The sequence below is a fragment of the Argiope bruennichi genome, chromosome 10, assembly GCF_947563725.1.
Source record: "Argiope bruennichi chromosome 10, qqArgBrue1.1, whole genome shotgun sequence".
Lineage (NCBI taxonomy): Eukaryota > Metazoa > Arthropoda > Arachnida > Araneae > Araneidae > Argiope > Argiope bruennichi.
Window position 1 is genome coordinate 17,179,353 of NC_079160.1, and position 19,310 is coordinate 17,198,662.

General features: G+C 30.1%; 1 protein-coding gene across 3 annotated transcripts in view; it reads left to right on the forward strand.

The window, feature by feature from the left end:
* The window catches only part of LOC129989276 (adenosylhomocysteinase-like 1), a 369,980-nt gene that overhangs the window by 77,239 nt on the left and 273,431 nt on the right, over positions 1–19,310 (forward strand). The window contains exon 1 of one of the 3 annotated variants that reach the window (XM_056097691.1): positions 2,765–3,701. The exons of the other annotated variants lie outside the window; for them this stretch is intronic. Within the exon in view, the coding sequence (XP_055953666.1) occupies positions 3,537–3,701 (165 nt within the window). The 5' untranslated portion in view covers positions 2,765–3,536. Of the gene's footprint in view, positions 1–2,764; positions 3,702–19,310 lie in introns of those variants that run through there. 3 annotated transcript variants of the gene reach the window in all.

Below are 19,310 nucleotides of genomic sequence, written 5' to 3' on the forward strand. Positions count from 1 at the left end.
GCCCGCTGTCAAAATGGAAATGTCAAGATATATTTTTTAGTCATAAGAAGTGAAAGAGAAACGGATATTATTATACTATGCAATTTGGAGTCATCTAAGATTGTAATTTAAATAGAAAGCTTTGGACGGTAAACAAAAACAAATCAAAAATAACTTTCCATTTTTATTTCTAAATATTATGAATTTATAGATTTTTATCAGTGATTTGTTGTAATTAAAAAAAAACGATATCATTTTAAGTGTCAAATTTTTCCCCGCTCTGATATTAGAATTATAAAAAAAAATTACGTACAGATTATTGAGTTTTATTCGTTTTGTGATTGATAGATAGCGGGTGACCTGATCTACGACATTTGAAGTTTGTTTTGTCAGTATTGTTTGAAATATTTAATGAAAATTATTAGGTTGTTATACTGCACTTGAGGTATTTATACTGCATTTGAAGGTCAAATAATGTCGAAAAATGAAAAGTAAATCTTTAATTAACAGCATTAATTTAAAATAACATTATTTGTTAATTCTACTTTTAAACAGACCGTTTGTGGCAACACAAATGAATAGAATTCCGGCTTGTTTACCTTTTTCGAGAAATGAATATTTTTCGTATCTGGGCTAGCAGTCGTTTTAAGACCTAAGAAATCCACGTGTTAACCAAGCATTGTTGTTTTTTGAAATAGTAATATGGACATTCTGCATTGTTTTTTAAAAATAGTAATGGGGACGAAGCCCCCTAGTCTTTGTGTAATTTAATTTCATCTTAAAAGTTTGAGAAATGATAATTCAAGGCTAGCATGACTCACGGGTAAAATAATTAAAGGGTTAGAACAAACATGGTGGTCACGGTACATATCCTTGCTTCATTTAGCTGATTAAAAGCGATATGTTTTTTCCTTCGGCTTTTACCATCATATATGACCCTTAAAGGAATGAAGCGACCGCTACTTTTTGCTCGTTATCTTAATTCAAACAAATTGCATCGCGTATCCGTCACGTCCATCAACATCACTGTTTACCCTGTCGCCAACCTGCTTCCTTTTTCCTTGACGACGGACGCATGCCTCAGAGTCGAATCCGCTGTTGACACAAGCTCACGTTCGATTCTGGATCCCATTATCTTTCCCGAAATCCGTCATCTCCACCTCCGTCCTCCCTTACCCATGTTGCACCACTTTCTTTTTTGAAAGATTTCCAACGACCCCCACGCGCTCGCTGGATGTCACTTAGCTGAGTTTCTGTGAGTCTCCCGAGTGTGCGTGTGAAGTTGTTTCACGCCACTTATTTGCCTGAATATCGATAAGATACAAATTGATTGGGCATTATGTAGGGTAATAGTCATTTGGCGTGCTCCTTTTTTGATCAGTTGGAAAAGTGTATTTGGTGTGAGACGCTTATCGAACAGAAGGGTGGCTGTTGCATCATTTGATAAGTGATCTTCAAAAGTTTCTGAAAAATACATTTCATATTGGATTTGGTGTGAATGTTTGGAATCCGATCGGTCGACTTCCAAGCAGAGTAACAGTTCATTTCGTTCAATTCTTATTCGGATCTGTTGAAAAAAATCTGATAAATGTGAAATTCGTTAATCGGATTAATTTTTGGAAATATTTCAAGATTTCTTATGATCGTGTTAAGATTGAGTCTTTCCGAGTATCATTGTGTTAAAAAGATCTTAATGTGAAAAATCGAAATCGTTCCAGATCTCTATAACGAAAACATTGCCTATGAACTGTATCTTGTGTCACAAACTGATCGAACCAGAGGGGTGATAGCTACATAATCTGATTGGATTAAGAAGTTTCTGAAGCATAGCTTTCAACTGGCTTTAGTGTGAATTCTGGAATCAGATCTGTCGACAATTAATTTCGTTTCATTAAGTTCTTATACATATCCTTTGAAAAGTTTTATTTGATGTTAAAAAATTATAATTGTTTAATTCATTGATTGATTTGATGAATCTTTGAAGTATTTCAAGGTCTGATTTCTTGAGATCGTTTGTAGAATCAATTCCCTGTCATACGACTGAATTGAAATCATTAGAGATTGTTATTGTTGACAGCCTAAAATAATAACAGTTATTTGATTATTGCGTGTGGCATTAAGGATTCGAAAATTTTGTTTAATCGATCATTGGAAGTTTACCATTTGGAGAGTATATTGGCGTTTCTGGTGTTGCAAAAATATCTGGGAACAAAAATTAACAAACACCACTCGAAGAGAATATTTCCTTTGCCTGTTATTTTTGAAATAAACGTTTGGATCGAGAGAGTGATCTTGAAGTAGGTTAAAAACAAACAAACAAAAAATTGCAACAATGTAAACGAGGAGCACGTGCAACGACATTACACGCGAAAATTTGCTTAATCGATAAAAAAAATTACACTTGTTGTTTGTTTACGGACTTGGTTATTGTAAGTATCGATAATCATTAAAATAATATTTTCATCCGTCATAAAAGAAAATATTATTCCCGGTTGTGAGTTTTATGCAATTTACATTTAAAACAAAAATAACATTATATTCATTATACATTTTTGGATAATATATTCTATAATTTGGAGAATTTTATTTGATTAAAAATCTATGGTATAAAGATATTTGAAAATTACAGGTATTAGAATATATAATTCAACAATAAGTTTATTTTCTATAGTGGCAATTTTTCTGAAATTGTTATTTTTATGCCAATTGCTGGAAACTACTTTGCGTACAGTAATGAAGGTTTGTTTTCTTGACTTGAATTACTTTTCATTGCAGTAATCAGTTTATTTTCTATTTTTAATTGTGGTGATATATTTTGAAAGCATTACTTTTTATGTCAGTTACTGAAAACTATTCTACGTACGTTACGGACAGTTATTTCTTAAGGTGATTTCTTTTTCCTTTTAAGGAAAATTTGATTCGATGATAAGAACGTGCCATTAATTTCGAAAAAACTTCTTTTTTTGTATTTTTCTGACTTGAATTGGGTTTCAAATCTTTCCAGAGATCTCTCACATTTACACTGTTATTTTTAGTTTTCTTTTTTAGAGAATAATGTCACAAACGGAACGATAGCAGATTTCAAATTAGCAATTTTTCTTGATTCTCCAGTTGAACAACCTTTTTTCCTCCGTCACCTTACTAGTTTGACAAAACCTCAAAAAAAGAGAAGTTCTTGGAAAATAAGTTTAGTTTTTATGGATTTTACTGACCAACCTCTTACGCATCTCCGTGTAACAATTTCGAACTGTTGGCTCATTTTCTCGGGTTGCTCGCCAATTTGTTCAGCTTTTGTTTGTCTTAAAATTAACGAAAGTGCAAACATTATTACTTGAAGTTAAAAGCTAGTGTGATTTGTCACAGGAATTTGAAGTAGCGGAAAGAGGCTGTTAAATTTACTGTTTTTGCTTTTGAGATATTGCTATAGCAACAAATCATTGATATTGATTGAAAAAGAAATTCCGGATGTGAAGAAATATGTGAAGAATTGATCGATTTACTAAAAATATCTTTTGTTTTTGATGAAAAACACCAGCAAGTAGTTGACTTTGAAAAATATGTTGTCTAAAAAAGTGAACGGATATCAAAAGATCCCGATGACGGACATCGGATCCCCCGTTAAAATTCTACTCAGCACACCTGATGATTCCGAGGGGGATGAGGAAATTCTTGATAATATTTCTGATGTAACCGAAGAGAATGAGCATAACTTAACTGTTCAAGTAAGTGCTTTCATCGAAATATTTTTTTATGATTTTATTATTGTTTTAATTTTTATTTGATTGGTATGTGACTGCGTTTGAGATGATTTTAATTTTTTGGAAAATCCATCTGAGATAGTTATATTTTTATTTAAAAGATATTGAAAAAACATCCACGAGACCAAAATATGTCAGTTAAATGACAAAAATTTTAAAAAAAGTATCTTTTTTTGGCTGAAAAAGAGCTATAAAGCAAAAATCTTTTATTTTAGAAGGTAATTAAATTATTTTAATGTTTACAGATAACAACAGCGACTTTATTTCTATTAATTTTTTAAATATTGCTGTTCGACCGATAAATAATTTTAAAATTTCAATTTTTTTTTCGCATTGTGTGAAGCGTTAAAACAACTATAAAATGTTTCTAAATGAATAGATTACTTATTCTGTAGCAGAACATATTGAGAAATTATTATGCCAAATTTAAACAACGATTCAGCATTAGATTGTAATTTATGAGTTTTAATAAGAAAATTCTTCCAAAGATTTGAATTAAAAATAAAAAGCATTTGCAGATGTAAAATAGCATTAAGATGTATGTAAAAGCGAATAAAATCAGTGCGACGTCCCAAAAGTTGGATTTAGAAATAAAATTAAAAAAGTTTTATAAAGAAAATTGTTTAAACATGAAGAATTTAAGAATATTAAATCAAAAATTTCATATTTTTGCGGGAAAAAAAAAACGGCCTTATAACATATAGTCATTTACTTTGTTATATATTTGTTTTTACGTCTTTCAAAAATGTGGAAAAAGTATAACTCAAATTTTGGACTTATTTCACCTTTTATTTTCTTTAAGAAACAATTTTATCGTGAATTTTTAAGAAACAATTCAGAAACTTTTAAGAAAACAATCTTATCGTGATAGTTTCCGTAAGGTACGCGACTACGTTCAGGTTGGATTTTTTTGAAAACTGTTAAAAAATAAATTATTTTTGAATTTTTGCATAAAATGTATTTAAGAAGCAGCTATGAAATAAAAATATAACAGTTATAAATTTTGGAAACAGGGAAAATTATTTATTTATTTATTATTATTATTATTATTTTGTAAAGGGGTAGGCTAAAAAGATGGTATAATGCAAAAACTTCCGAGGTGAAAAGTTTAGCAAATGATTTGTTCAAAATTAATCAGATAACTTAGGGAATATATTATTTGGATCCTGAACTCAGAAATAGGCTGTATTTTTTCCCAGTCTTTAAATACTGGTATTCGATTGACAAATAACATGAAATTTTCAATTTTATTTCGGACTAGCCGCCTTTGGCGACCAGCCGGTTCGCCAATCTTAATGTTCGTTAAAATTTTAATAATTAAATATTTTATGCAATTTCTACTTTAATAGCTTCTTCATCAAAATATTTTAAAACTTCAAATTTTGATTATCATATAATTCATTCATAATATTATAAAGGCCTTCAGTCATAACGTAATATGTATCTCTCTCGTTTTCTGTTAGCACCCGTAGAATTTATGCTTTAAATTAAAATGGAAAGAATTTATCTTCAATTAATATAATAATATTTTTTACTGAAACAAAGCATTTTTTTATAATCTGATTACTGAAAATAGAGTCACTCAGCGTTTAAACTTTATGGGCACTAAAGAATATCTTTTTAAATTTATGTAATATCTCAAGAGTTGGTCAACAAAATTTTCTTAGATTCATTATAAGCAGATCGATTCATTAACAATGTATAAATTTAAATGCATCAAACACTAAGAAAATAAAACGAATCGTTGAAAATAAACGGTTGAAAACAGGTTTTAAAAAAACTACTTAAGAAACGATGTACTTAAAACTATAAGCATATACAAAAAATATATAACTAACATAAATACAATTTACTTACAAAAGCATGCAACTAACCCAAAAATAATTTAAATCATCCAATGATAACGTTGTCATGGCAACAATCAGAACAGAATGCGCATGCGTGAATTTTCTTCGCCGGTTACGTAACGCAAATACGTGATTTTTTCTACGCCAGTTGGAACGCTATTCGGATTAGAAATTTTTAATTTCCTTTATTCTGTTTTATTTTAATTCAAAAGTATTTCAGAATGAATCTGAAAGATTGGTTCATTAACAATGTTTAATTTTAAATGCATCAAACATTAAGAAAATAAACAGAACCGATTGAAATAATCCGCCGAAAAATTTTAACCCTAGCCTCATTACTGTTGGGAGAAAAAAAAAAACTGAAGCCTTTCTCGTTTGGCGCTGGGGATAATGGAAGATTTTTTGGCGGAAAAGTTGGCGGTGGGGAAAATGGAAGATTTTTTTGGCGGGAAAGTTAGTTTTTAATTAATAATTAAAATTCTAATTAAAAATTCGAAAAAAGAAACCCCAGGTGCACATTCCCAACCTCCAAGGTATACATGTACCAAATTTGGTAGCTGTATGTCAAACGGTCTGGCCTGTAGAGCGCCAACACACACACACACACACACACACACACACACACATTGAGCTTTATTATAAGTATAGATATAGATAATGAATCATTAAAATAATTGTAATAAATCTTTGTAAATAAATAGATTGCTTGCTTTGTGGAACAGCAATATAAGCAATCCAGATTTGAGCTAAAAGTATGCATTATACTTTTATTTGAAGCTCGAATTTGTGAAAATAGCATCGGAACATAGATTATATATTATAAAAATGAATATAACATAGCAAAAAGTGAAACTAAAAACAAATTTCAGTTTTATACAGATAATTGTCGATTTTTGATGAAAATATCGCATTATATCTGAACATTTGTTCTGTAAAATATCTTAATTTTCTAAAAAAAAATTCTCTTGGTACTTCATTTTCTTAAGATGCGCCCTACACATAGTTTAACTTTTTCTTTGCAATACAATGAATGATCTGAATGTGCATAGAGAGTGCATCACATGGTACCGAAATGGATTATTATATGGTTATTGCTGGTATCACTAAGAGAAATCACATAGGGCAGTTAATATGTTTCCAATAAAACTTTAACCTCATAACTGTCATGCCGGGGCTTCTGAGCATTGAATTATCATTTTTTAAAGTTATAACCTGAAATAAAATCATTCAAAAGCACTAGAATTCTATACAAATTACACAAAATCCACAAATGCCTTATATTGTGGATACTGTAGCCGCTTTTGTAATATTAACCATAAATGACTGTGAGGACGTCAGAAACAGTGCCCTCTGACGCCTTGTGGCTCAATGATTCAATTTAGATCTGGCGATGGCATGTGCTGCATGCATTAATCCATGCTTTTATATATGTATCTTAATATTATTCCAAACTTTTGAACGTAAATTGCTGTATGTAACGCAACCTGTAAATAAATAACAGTAACACTAATTCGGTCTCTTTACTGAACCTCTTAACGACCTCACGGTACGTAATTAAACAATAGATTCCGGAAACAGAAAATGTCATCTAATTAGATAGAAAACAAAACAGTTAAGAGGTTAAAATTTTCCCTGCTCATCGTTATTTACAAGAAAGTTTCAACCATTTGTAATCGACATTGCTGTTTTGAATAACCTTGTATAATTTTAAATCATTTCAGTCGACAATCATTTCAGTTTTACAATTTCTAATTAAAAAAAAAATGATTTGTGAAGGAAAAGGAATCGGAGTGGATGTTTCGCCAAATATATATTTAAATAGATATGATTCATCTGATTAGGCGCATTTATAAAGATGTAGTTCATATATTTTAAAGTTTTTTTTATTTCTTATTTGATTTTAAACGAATTTAAATCCTAAATTCCATTTCAAATTTAAATTTTAATATTTTCTATCATCAACCTGGAATTAGATGGAGTTTGATATTAAACTAATATATGAAATAATAAAAATTCAATTTTTGCGTTCGATACGAAATTTTAATATTCGTCTGTAGATGACTTCATGCTGCTTCAAAATTGGAAATAAATTTAACTCAAACGATAAATGCTTATGAAGTATAGTACTTTTAACCAGTTAACTGTTTCGATGTCGTCGGAAAATGCTTATCTAAATTCCGTCGCAAAAATTTAATTTAGCTCAGTTGCGTTATAACGAGTATACTCGTCATAACGCAAAATGTTGTACTTTTTCCATGACGAGTATACTCGTCAAAAAAAAATTAACTGCTTTAAATTCTGGGTTGATATCATTATTTTTCGGATTTGCAGGTTATTATTAATTCCAAACAGATTTAAATTTTTGGATTTCTGTATATTATTTATTTATTATATTTGTGTATTATCATTTAAAACTCATCATTTTATAACACTTTCCTTAATTTTTACATTTTTTTTTTTTACTTTCTCTTGTGCAAAGTATATAACAAAAAATAGCCCCCCCTCCCCAAATAAAAAAACAAACAAACTCTAAATTTAAATGAAGTTTCATGTTTCAGGCCTTTCCGAGTCCAAAAAACGAATTTTTGAAATGATGTCTGTGTGCGAACACGATAACGTAATGAGTACATACATATATACATACATACATGCTTTGTGGCATTTTCATTAAATTTGCGAATTTCTATTGACAAGAAATTTGTCTGCGCATCCTTGAAAACAGAACAAGCTAGATGAGTGAAATTTATATAAATGTACCATTATATATCGGATTTTGTATGCATTCCAGCAAACTGTTGGTATGTATGTATGCATACTTGTGAGCATATGAAGATAATATCTCGAAAACGAAGCAACTTATACAAGTGAGATTTGATAGAATATCTTATCTTTGGTATAATATCTTATTATCAAAACTGTAGATTTGTATCAGATTTTTGTTAAATCTATGAAAAAGGGACACCCAAAATGTACACTTCTTTTCTGCGCTAAAAGCACAAAATGCATCATTTTGGATTAATCACTTGTGCGTAAAAATCGGAGAAAGGTTGGCATTCCCCCTGGTTTATAATTGTATTTTTAATTTGATTACTTCAAAGTATTTGACCTCACCTTAGGTTGTTAGCTAGTTACCCAAATAGCTAAACCAGCTAGTTACTTAATCGCCTTTGGTAACTAGCTGGTTCGTTGTGGATATTGGGTATTTTTAATTTCAGTTAAATATTTGATATGCAATTTCATATCTATGATATCTTGATGTTTCAACAATGGAAGAAAATTACGCAGTCAGATTATTGATGAAACAATGAAAACGGTTTGAACTTCAGAATAACAAAGCAATCGTTTGTTGGGAATTGGGAGAAAATTAAAAAAAAATATTAAAATTCAAAAATATTTGCATGTCTATGTCCATTAAAAAGATACTTTAAAAAATTTCACTATAAAAGATATTCATTAAAAAACATTTTTTTTAAAATTTTGAAACGGAGTAAAATTGTTTTTTAATTAATTTTCTAATTAAAATTTCGATAATTTTTTTTGTTTTATTTTATGTAGCAATGTATTCAGTCAATAGCAGTTAAAAAATCTTTCACTTTTAAAAACGTTTTTAACTTCTTAAATGCTTAATGTTCTTTAATTTTATCACATAATTGTTGTATTCATAGGTTAATTTCCTATTTAGATATTACATTAAATTTATTTATTTATTAAAATTATTGTTTTTTGATTATTATCACCTCATTTACTAAAATTGCTTACTCAATATTTGTGTTTTATTTATTAAAACTATTAAATATTATAAATAAATCTATTATCATTTTAGCTTAAATATTACTTAATATTTAACTTATATATTGATATTTAAATATTTTAAAGTTCAAAATTTCACATCTGTTTTTTCCCCTTGATTTATCATTTTGGATATATAGAATTGGCATTATGATGTTGATCATGTTTTACCATGAACTTACTAGAACTTATTAGAACTTAGGGAATCTTAAACAAACAAAAAAATTAATGCGTCAGTTTTTTCTTTCTTTCTTGGAGCTTACATTTTTTCGCTTTTTGTGTGCTTATTTATTTCTGTGAAAATATTCGTTATTGATTGTCTAAAAGGATTAAATCTGTTCCTTTCAATTTTGAGGAAATTAAGAAAATTTCCATCGCTTTACAGTGAATAAAAATGACGGTGAATGATCGTCTGAGTATTTAAATAGGACATTGATCTTTTAAAGAAAACGTACTTATTGTTTTTTTCACTTATTTCTGTCTCCTCCAGGATTAAAATCAGAAAGTCTTAAGTAATAAATTGAGGATTTTGTCTGCTTTTTCTGGTGTTGTTTCAAAATAGTCAGATGTGTTGTATTTCTTATGGTGTGTGATCAGTGGTTGCTGGTTCATTAAGTTTCCAGAAATATACATTCTCTTGAAATTCAAAGAATCTATCAATCAAAAAGCCAGCTTTATGAAAATAAATTAAAAGAAAATATTTCCTTAATCAAAATTAATAAAAGATGCATTGTATTTAGCGAGCACTAATGTTCCTACATCTAAAAAATACAAATGAACTTAACCAAATTAGAAATAAATATTAAGTTTAAAATAGACCTTTGCATAGTTTTATTTGACAAGTACCTAAAAGAAAAAAGAAAAAAAAAAAAAAAAAAAAGCTTTAACCTCAACAACCCAGAATCCTCTGTTCTAATCCAAAAGACAAATACTAAATCGTTTTTAAACTTTGCAATTATTGATAGACCTTTGCATCTTTATTGATAGACCTTGCAGATTTATTATAGATAGATATTATAGATCTTTGCATAGTTTAACACTTTTCATAGTTTGCACTTTCAACTAGTGTGTTCTTTGCTTTTATGATTTAATGGTTTTATTATAGTCTGAAATTTTTTTGATTAACTCTTGCTGTGATCTTGCTTAGATTTGAATTTTGATATATTTTGATTATTATTATTGTGTCATTTATTGCCTTTGATTTCCTGATATTAATTCTTATCTTCAAAACCTCAATCTCTTGAGATTTTCGGGTCCTGAGGGGTCAATACTTAGACAAAAGTCAGACGCCTCACAAAAACAATTCCTGATTTGAATCCCTGCCAGAGGGTGACCATTGAAAAAAGTCTTCAGACCGGATTCGTCATTTCTTATTTTTTCATTCCATCTTTGCATTTAAACAATATTTATTGCTAATTTGGTTTGAAAAATCTAGTTTACTTTTCCCTGCAATTTGTTATCTCCCCCATTAAGAATTCGATGAGCGACAAAATTGCAAAATAAATGAGAGAAAAAAAAAAAAAAGGGGGATAGAAATTGAACCAGTGTATGTAGCGTCCAGGACGAGTATAAAATGCAAAGTTACAATACTGCTAAATTTAGAAAATAAATGAACCAGGTAAATGAAAATAAATAATAGTCATGGAACTGGTCTTTATTAGAAAAATACACATACAAAATGAAAAGATATGTAAGACTTAAAATAGCACACTTTTAATAACTGACAATTTGGCGGAATTACGGACATGAAGCTATATCTGAAGGACTGAACTGAAATTAAATATAACCAATATCTCCAGCGAACCTGTTGCTCGCCAGAAACAACTAGTATGATTATAAAGATTCATTAATCTTATAGCCATTTAAACTTTTTTTTTCTTGAAATTCACGATGGTATTAATGTATAACAAAATGAATAATTTATCAAGGTGCAATCATAAATTTATTATTCCGACCCTTTCCAAGGCACACGGATATAACTTAATGACCGCCCTCCGCGATAGTACCATGGAGGGAACTATGATTGAGTCTTGAGGGTCCTTACTGGCCACGGTACAACCCTTCCGTAGGAAAGTACATCCCGTCATCGATAGGAGGGTAGCCCTTCCCCTTTCTGTATCCATCAGGGTGGCGAGAACCAACCACTATGGATCAGCCCCAAATCTTATACAAGTTTGCAATATAGAATCAATACTCACATGACAACCGATTACTATTTGGATTTCCTTAAACAAACTTCATTTAAGAATATCAAATTTAAGAAACTTTTGAAGTGTAATAAAATAAATTTTTTATTAGATTTTTTAAATTTCTAAGTAAGTAAGTTTTTAAATTTCTAAGTTGTAAATTACAAGGGTGGCGCTATGTTTTTTTATTTTCTTGTGTACGAAGTATGGAAAGAGAATGTATTGTAATCGTCAATGAATCCAAATTCGAGATTTTGACACATCTCCATGTTTTAAACCGCCGTGACTTCGAAAAACACATTTTTGATATTATGTCTGTCTGTGAGAAAGACAATTAAAAAACAACGCTTAGAGCTTAACGGATGAAATTTGGAATAAATTCCTAAATCAAATTTGAAGACTTCTGTCAAATTTTGGGCAAAATCCGTTCCAAGGAAGTCTGTCTGTTCAGCCATTTAAATATAAGTTAAAAAAGAAGCAATAACTATAAAATGAAAAGAGCTAGATAAATAAAATTCGGCGCACGGAATGAACATCCATATCGTAGACACTTTTCAAATTTTGAGCCAAGTCCAACAAGGGATTGACCATCTGTCGGTCTGTACTTTCAGAAACAAGTCAATTCAAACAAGTCGATCATTCAAAAACGCATGACTTAAATATATCAAATTTGATATGTAATTTTGTGACTAAAATTGTAGTTCTGCTTCAGTATGTTGGAGAAAACGCGTCTTAAACACAAATTTAATTTTCGGATACTATTAACCGTATACCTTGGATCAATCTCCAAATAACTCGCCAAAGATGGCACGATAAATTCAGTAAAAATGCTAAATGAATGCCAAAGGTTAATGTTTGGCAACTATTGTATGCTGACGCCATGCTAGGCGTTCTCTGGAATAATACTTTTGTTAGAGAGTGTGCTGGGTAGTTTTGTGCAAGCTACTTCCTCTAATCAGTTTGTTTTTCATTATTTTATTTTAATGTCTATACTTTAGGTCTTATTTAATGCGTTAATTCAAATAACACTATCGTCATATCTTACAGACAAAAGTTGATGAGCACGAATTTGTCTTTATTAATTTTCTTCACATGGAACGCCCATAAAATTCTGTTAAAATACTCCCGGTACCAAAATGTATGTTGGTCTATATTCGCATTATTTTCCTTTTAATTTTGTTTGCCGATATATTTCGGATTCTTTTATAAATATCTTAAAAATTATTATTCTCAATATTTCATTTTATACTTGCATCATTTATTTTGATGCATGCTTGATCTCTCTGCTTCTTGGTATTTTTATAAAATTTGCATTTAATCAAAATTTTTTGTTTCTTTTTACATTTTAAAAGACACATTTATGTATTTGTAATTTCTTGAATATATGAAAATATTTTTTTTGTCTATCTATTGCCTTATATATATCCACTTTCTTTTCAAAAAGTACTTAATTATTGTGTGCTTTTATCCGTATTATTTTGCCTTCTGAATAAATTAATCCTTCTTCATTATGCGCTCTGTTAGTAAATTCATTTGCAATTTCAATTATTTTTTATTTAAATTGTATTCATCTCTTTTATATCATGTATATAGCCATTGCGTTTCATGTTTCAATTCGGATTTTTTTTTTGGCAGGGAACTAATTAAAATGTATTCACTAATTTCAATTAAATGTCTGAATTAACTTTAAATTCTGAATTTTATATATGCTGTTGAAAAAGCAAGAATAATAGTCCGCTTCGAATATATTTTTTTTTTCTATCGATACTTTATAATTAGTTTTTTTTAAAGTTTAAAATGCCTCCCAACCAGAAATATTGTATAAGTTAATTAGCAATAATGCAACAGAGATGAATTCTATTTTTATCTCCTTTGAAATAGATTTTAAAGTATAGATAGAAATGCTATACTTGTTGGTTGATTTCACAATAACAAAAACATATTTTCTTTACTTTTTTTTTTTTTTTGCTTTGAAAAAGCCAAAATCTTTGCCATAAAAAAAACGGCCAAAATTCTCAAACAAATCATAGTTTTTTTTTCAATATTTAATTTAAAAAAAGTTTCTGCCATTTTTCACTTTTTATAGAGCATTAAACAAATTTAAAACATTAATTTTTAATTCTGCCTTATTTCAAATAATTATTAACTTTAAAATTTAAAATCAAGTTTAGAAAACGACCCCAAAAATACAATTTATTTCAAATAAAAATATGTTTATACGTCTCAATTTTCGATGCATGCATTTCCATGCTTATCATTAATTCGGCATTTTAAATAAAATGCCATTCTTGTTAAAGTGTAAACAACTTTAATTTGAAAGTTTAAATTAGTTAATTTTTTTTCAGAAATTTAAATTTTTATTTGTATCATTTCAGTAATTATTTGCCCTAACGTAATATAAAATTACAAGAATGGAATGCAAATGACATTCTTGTAATGCAGTGATGTAATGTAAAATGACAAGAATTTAATTTCAAACTTTGCAATATAAGATTAATGATTATGGAACATTAAAAAAACATTGCTTTCATCTTCCCTTCAATTTTAATGGAGATTAATGAATACCTTTAATTTATCCCGCATGAAATAATTATAAAATCGAAAAACATTAAATTGCTGCAATTATTTAAAATTTGCGAAATAACGAAATCTTTTGTAGAATCATTCATTGAGGCAGAGCATGAATTCAAGGTTTCAATATTTATCTCTTTTTCCCTTTTGGCCTTGGCCTGAATTAGGGAACTTTTTCCCTTCCTTCGATTCATATCTAAAAGATTATACGAGTCAGCAGAAAAGGAATTACTCCTTCTAAACCCCGCCAATCTCATCATTTCAAGAACTGTCTCCCAGAAATTCAATAGGGACTCAGTGCTGTCGGGGCATTTTTACTTTCATCTTTTGGCGCCACCTGCCGAGAGATTTCAGTGAAAGTAGATATTTAATAATAAGCACATTAAAAAAAAAAATTGTTCATATTTAGGTTTGGTAGCATAAGCTTAAATGAAGGATTGTTCGTCACTGGAATTATTTAAACTGAAGTAAATTATTAAACTGAAAGTTACGTAGAAATTCTATTTTAGGAACTTTAATTTTACTATCCAATAATCTGAGCTCATCTCTTCTTATATTCTTTTCCGAGATTTTTAGAGACCTGTTGTTTCGCCATAAGTAATGGCCAATATAAATTTTGCCTGATTATCTCTTAATTCCCTCCCTCAGCAAAATATTTTTAAATTTCAAATTGTTATAACTCATACCGTTTTATGAATCTTATGAACCGCTCGTTATGCTGTGCACTTCCCAGATTTTCTGTCCATATACATCCAATTATATCGCAGGAAAGAAAAGTAACGTTTAAAAATGGTCGCTTTTTAAAAATCTTCATTTATGTTAAGTTTTGTAGTGAAATCTTCATTGTAAGTATCATAAAATTTCTAAAATTTTTAGCTAAAAGTATGATGTATACTGAAACTTATTCAGCATGGGAAAAAATAAGTCGAATCTCTATATTTGGATAACTGAAAAAAAATAGCCAGAATGAAATATTAAAAGCAACAACGAAAACGACTTCAGCAATGTAATAATATTGTTACAAATCTGTAATTTTGCTACCCGGTACGAATAGTGTCATCCTGGGAAAAACCGTTAAAACCCTTTGTAAGATCTGTCCTGTGCGTCAATGACCTGTGAGCTTGGCGACTTGGCGACGAATTTGGCGAGTTTGGCGACTAAATGGATACTACTGGAAAGTTCGAGAACTTTCACGATCCATCCACTAAGACCCGAGATACAGCCAGGTACGCCCTGATTGGTCTGAAGATTCCAGCCCCGCCTCCCGGAACTATAAAAGACAGGCAATCTGAATCTATCGTCAGAAGTCGTGTGTATCGGAAGAAGTGTGTGTATCGGCGGAAGTTGTGTGTGTGAGAGTGGTCGGAGTCGCCGACAGGTAAAGAAACTGGAGGATTAGACAGCAAACAAACTGCTGAACTAATGAACTATTAGAGATTAAATGCGCTGCGTCATTAAGATTAATTGACGGTATTTGTAGTAGAAAAATTTTTCGTAACAATATATTGTTGTAAAATACGCTAAAAAAATATATTTATTCATTATTATAAAATCAACTAAAATGTTCTATATTCCCGCAAAAAAAATTTTATAATGGAAAGGTAGTTTTAAATTTTTTTTTCTTTAAAAATGTTTTAGAAATAATTTTTGTGCTGCAATATTTTCGAAAGCACCTGTGGAAAGGTGGCAAAATTTCATTTATTATTTAATTAATTAATATTGAAAAAAACTAGCTCGAAACACTTTATTACTCTCCACAGCATATATGTGCCAAGTGTAGTGTTTCTAGAGCAAGTGGTCTGGTCTAGAGAGCGCCATCAGACATACACACATATAGTTCATTGCCGCTGTCGAAATCCTTGGCACTTTTGCGCATGCGTCAGGATTCGTTTATTTCATCAAAGAAGGGTGAGAGGAAAGGAGGGGATATTTGCATTTAACAGTAGGATGAACTCAGATTATTCGGAAGTAGGAGTAATAATCGCTCAGTTTTCTGCTGACCACCCCTTATTGAAGTACAATCATCGAAAAATGCTAATCGTGAGATCCTGAAACGAACAGTGCACTCATCCTTATTATTTAGTAGAGATAGAGATTACAAGTCATCCTCGACATACGACTGAGTGTCGTTCCGGCCGCAAAGTCGTACGTCCAACTGATCGGAAGTCGAATTTATACTTTTCAATCAAACATGCTTTAAAAATTGAACGTAACATTCTAATATTCAATCTACGTACTCGTACTAACTGTACACAATGGGGGAAATATATGATATGTATCCTATTGTAGATATTTTAAACGTAACTATGACATATTACGTTTTATTTTGAAATTTACTTTTTTTTTTTTTTTTTTTTTGTCTTAATTCGAGGAATAAGTATATTTTGAATTCGTGCCTTGCACCAAAATCCCCTGTAAATTGGCGGATACGAATTGCAGACAGTGTTGTAGCCTTACACTTTCCGTTTTTTGATGCCAAATAGCATTGAATAATTTTCTTTTAATGTGCAACAATTGTCATCGCTTTCACTCGTATTACACTTACATGTTTCGAGATGGCAACGTGGCATGGATGCAAATAATTTAATTTATGAATAATTATAATTCATTGATATGAAAGAAATCCATTAATTCGAACGAAATGAATTATTTTAAACATTAGGCATTTCTAAATTTTTTCCGGATTTAATTTTTTAAAATTTAGAAATGATAATTTTTGATTGGAGAGGGTTAATCAATTGAAATCTTATATAGTTAACATGCAATTGTCTTAAATGTTTGAATTTTAAAGAAAGATTACTTTAAAATAATAAGCTGATTTTGGTTTTCCTGTATTGTGTGATCCAATCAGTGGCTGATTTCCAACCAAGAAGACTAAGCAATTACTTAAAATCGTTTTACCAAGGATGGCTACAGACAGGTGTATTAACCCTTTCACAACTTATCCAGCCCATTCCGCAGTATAAATTCTATCCTGACGTGCCGGTTTTTATTTCAAACGAGGATTGCAAGATATAAAGTTGAGACATCCTTAGTGATAATTGGTTTTCCTCGCTCCTGGTTTTAAACAGAAACCGGCTTACCAGGATAGAATTTGCATGGGCAGTTGGGCCGGATCAGTAGCGAAAGGGTTAAAAATATGCTATTAATCTAGCTAACCAAATTTTTTCTGCCTACCGCTTTGCATTTTCTAATTGTCGAGTTAGAAGGACAGATTTCTTGTGAATGGATTTTTTTCAAAATTTTATAGAAATCTACAAATTTGATCGTAACTCCATATATCAAATTTCAACTCTCTAATTCAAAGCATTTTTTGAACTAGAGTAATTTGTGTTCAGATAAACGGACAGCAGGCATAATGCCAAGAATGTTTTTTAACTCGGGGAGATCTGAAATATGGGCATTTGTCAAAATTTCGAGTTCAGTTGTTTTGATAATTATAATACTTTCTCTACTTAGTGTATCCAAAAATAAAAATGAATTTTATGCCGGTACCTCTTATACTCACGTACAGAGGGATGAATTCTTCTACTATTTCATCTATCTATACTTATATAAAGCTCAATGTGTGTGTGTGTGTGTGTGTGTGTGTGTTGGCGCTCTACAGGCCAGACTGTTTGACTTACAGCTATCAAATTTGGTACATGTATACCTAGGAGGGCGAGAATGTGCCCCTGGGGTCTCTTTTTTAGAATTTTTAGTTAGAATTTTAATTATCATTAAAAACTAACTTTCCTGCAAAAAAAAAAAAAAATCTTTATTTCCCCAGCGCCAAATGAGTAAGGCTTCAGTTTTTTTCCCACGCTAATAACATTTTTCGACCGATTATTTCAAACGATCTTGTTTATTTTCTTAATGTTTGAAGCATTTAAAATTAAACATTGTTAATGAATCGATCTTTCAGATTCATTCTGAAGTACTTTTTGAATTGAAATAAAACAGAATAAAGGAATTTAAACATGTCTAATCTACATAGCGTTACCCCAACTGGCGTAGAAAAATTCACGCATTTGCGCTACCAACTGGCGTTGAAAATTCACGCATGCGCATTGTGTTCTGATTGTTGACAACTATTTTCCACGGATGTGGACTTGATTTAAATTATTTTTAGGTTAGTTGTATACTTTGTATTATATTAATTGCAGATTAATCATTTCCACTTTAATTTAATGTATAAATTCTACGGGAGCTAACAAAAAAATGAAAGAGATACATATTACGTTATGACTGAAGACCTTTAGAATAACGTTATGACGGAAGACCTTTATGATATTTTCAGTGAATTATATGACTATCAAAATTTCAAGTTCTAAAATATTTTGATAAGGAAGCTATTAAAGTAAGAATTACATAAAATATTCAATTATTAAAATTTTAACGAGCATTAAGATATAAAGCTAGTTAATAATAAAAATAAAATAAATAAATAACCAGTGGTTGTGGTTAGTCTCTCTAAGACTTTCTCACATGCTCTTTAATAAAGTTGTTATCCTCGAGAACGCCTTGCATAGAATAGGTTTACAATAGTTTCGAAATATTAATCTTTGGCGTGATTTTAAGATTTTCACTGAATCTGTCGTACCCTCCTTTGCGTTTTTCTTACATGAGGTTAATAGTATCAAAAATTGTGTTTTATGCACGTTTTTCCCAACCGTCTGAAACAAAAACTTCATAAAAAAAAATTACGCTTGCAGTCACAAAATCTCCTACCAAATTTAATATACATAAATCTTTGCGATTTTCAGTTATTTTATTTAAATTTTCTGAAAGTACAGACCGACAGACTGTCAACCTCTTTTTTAATTTGGCCCCTTAATTTTATAGGTGTCTGCTTTATGCTAGATGTTAAATTTGTGTACCGATTTTTATCTACCTAGTTTTCTTCATTTTGCAGTTGTCTTGTTCACTTATATTCGAACAACCGGACAAAGAGCTCTTGAGCGAATTTTGCTCGAAATCTCATGGAAATCTACAAATTTGGTGTAAAAATCGTATACCAAATTTCATCCATCTAGCTCAAAGCGTTTAAGTTATCTTTGTTACAAACAGATAGGCATACATTTTCCAAAAATATGTTTTCGGAATTCATGGAACTCTAAAACGTGGGGATTGGTCAAAAGTTCGAGTTCGATCTTTTATTGCGATTACAATTCTTTTTCTATACTACGTATACGAGAAAG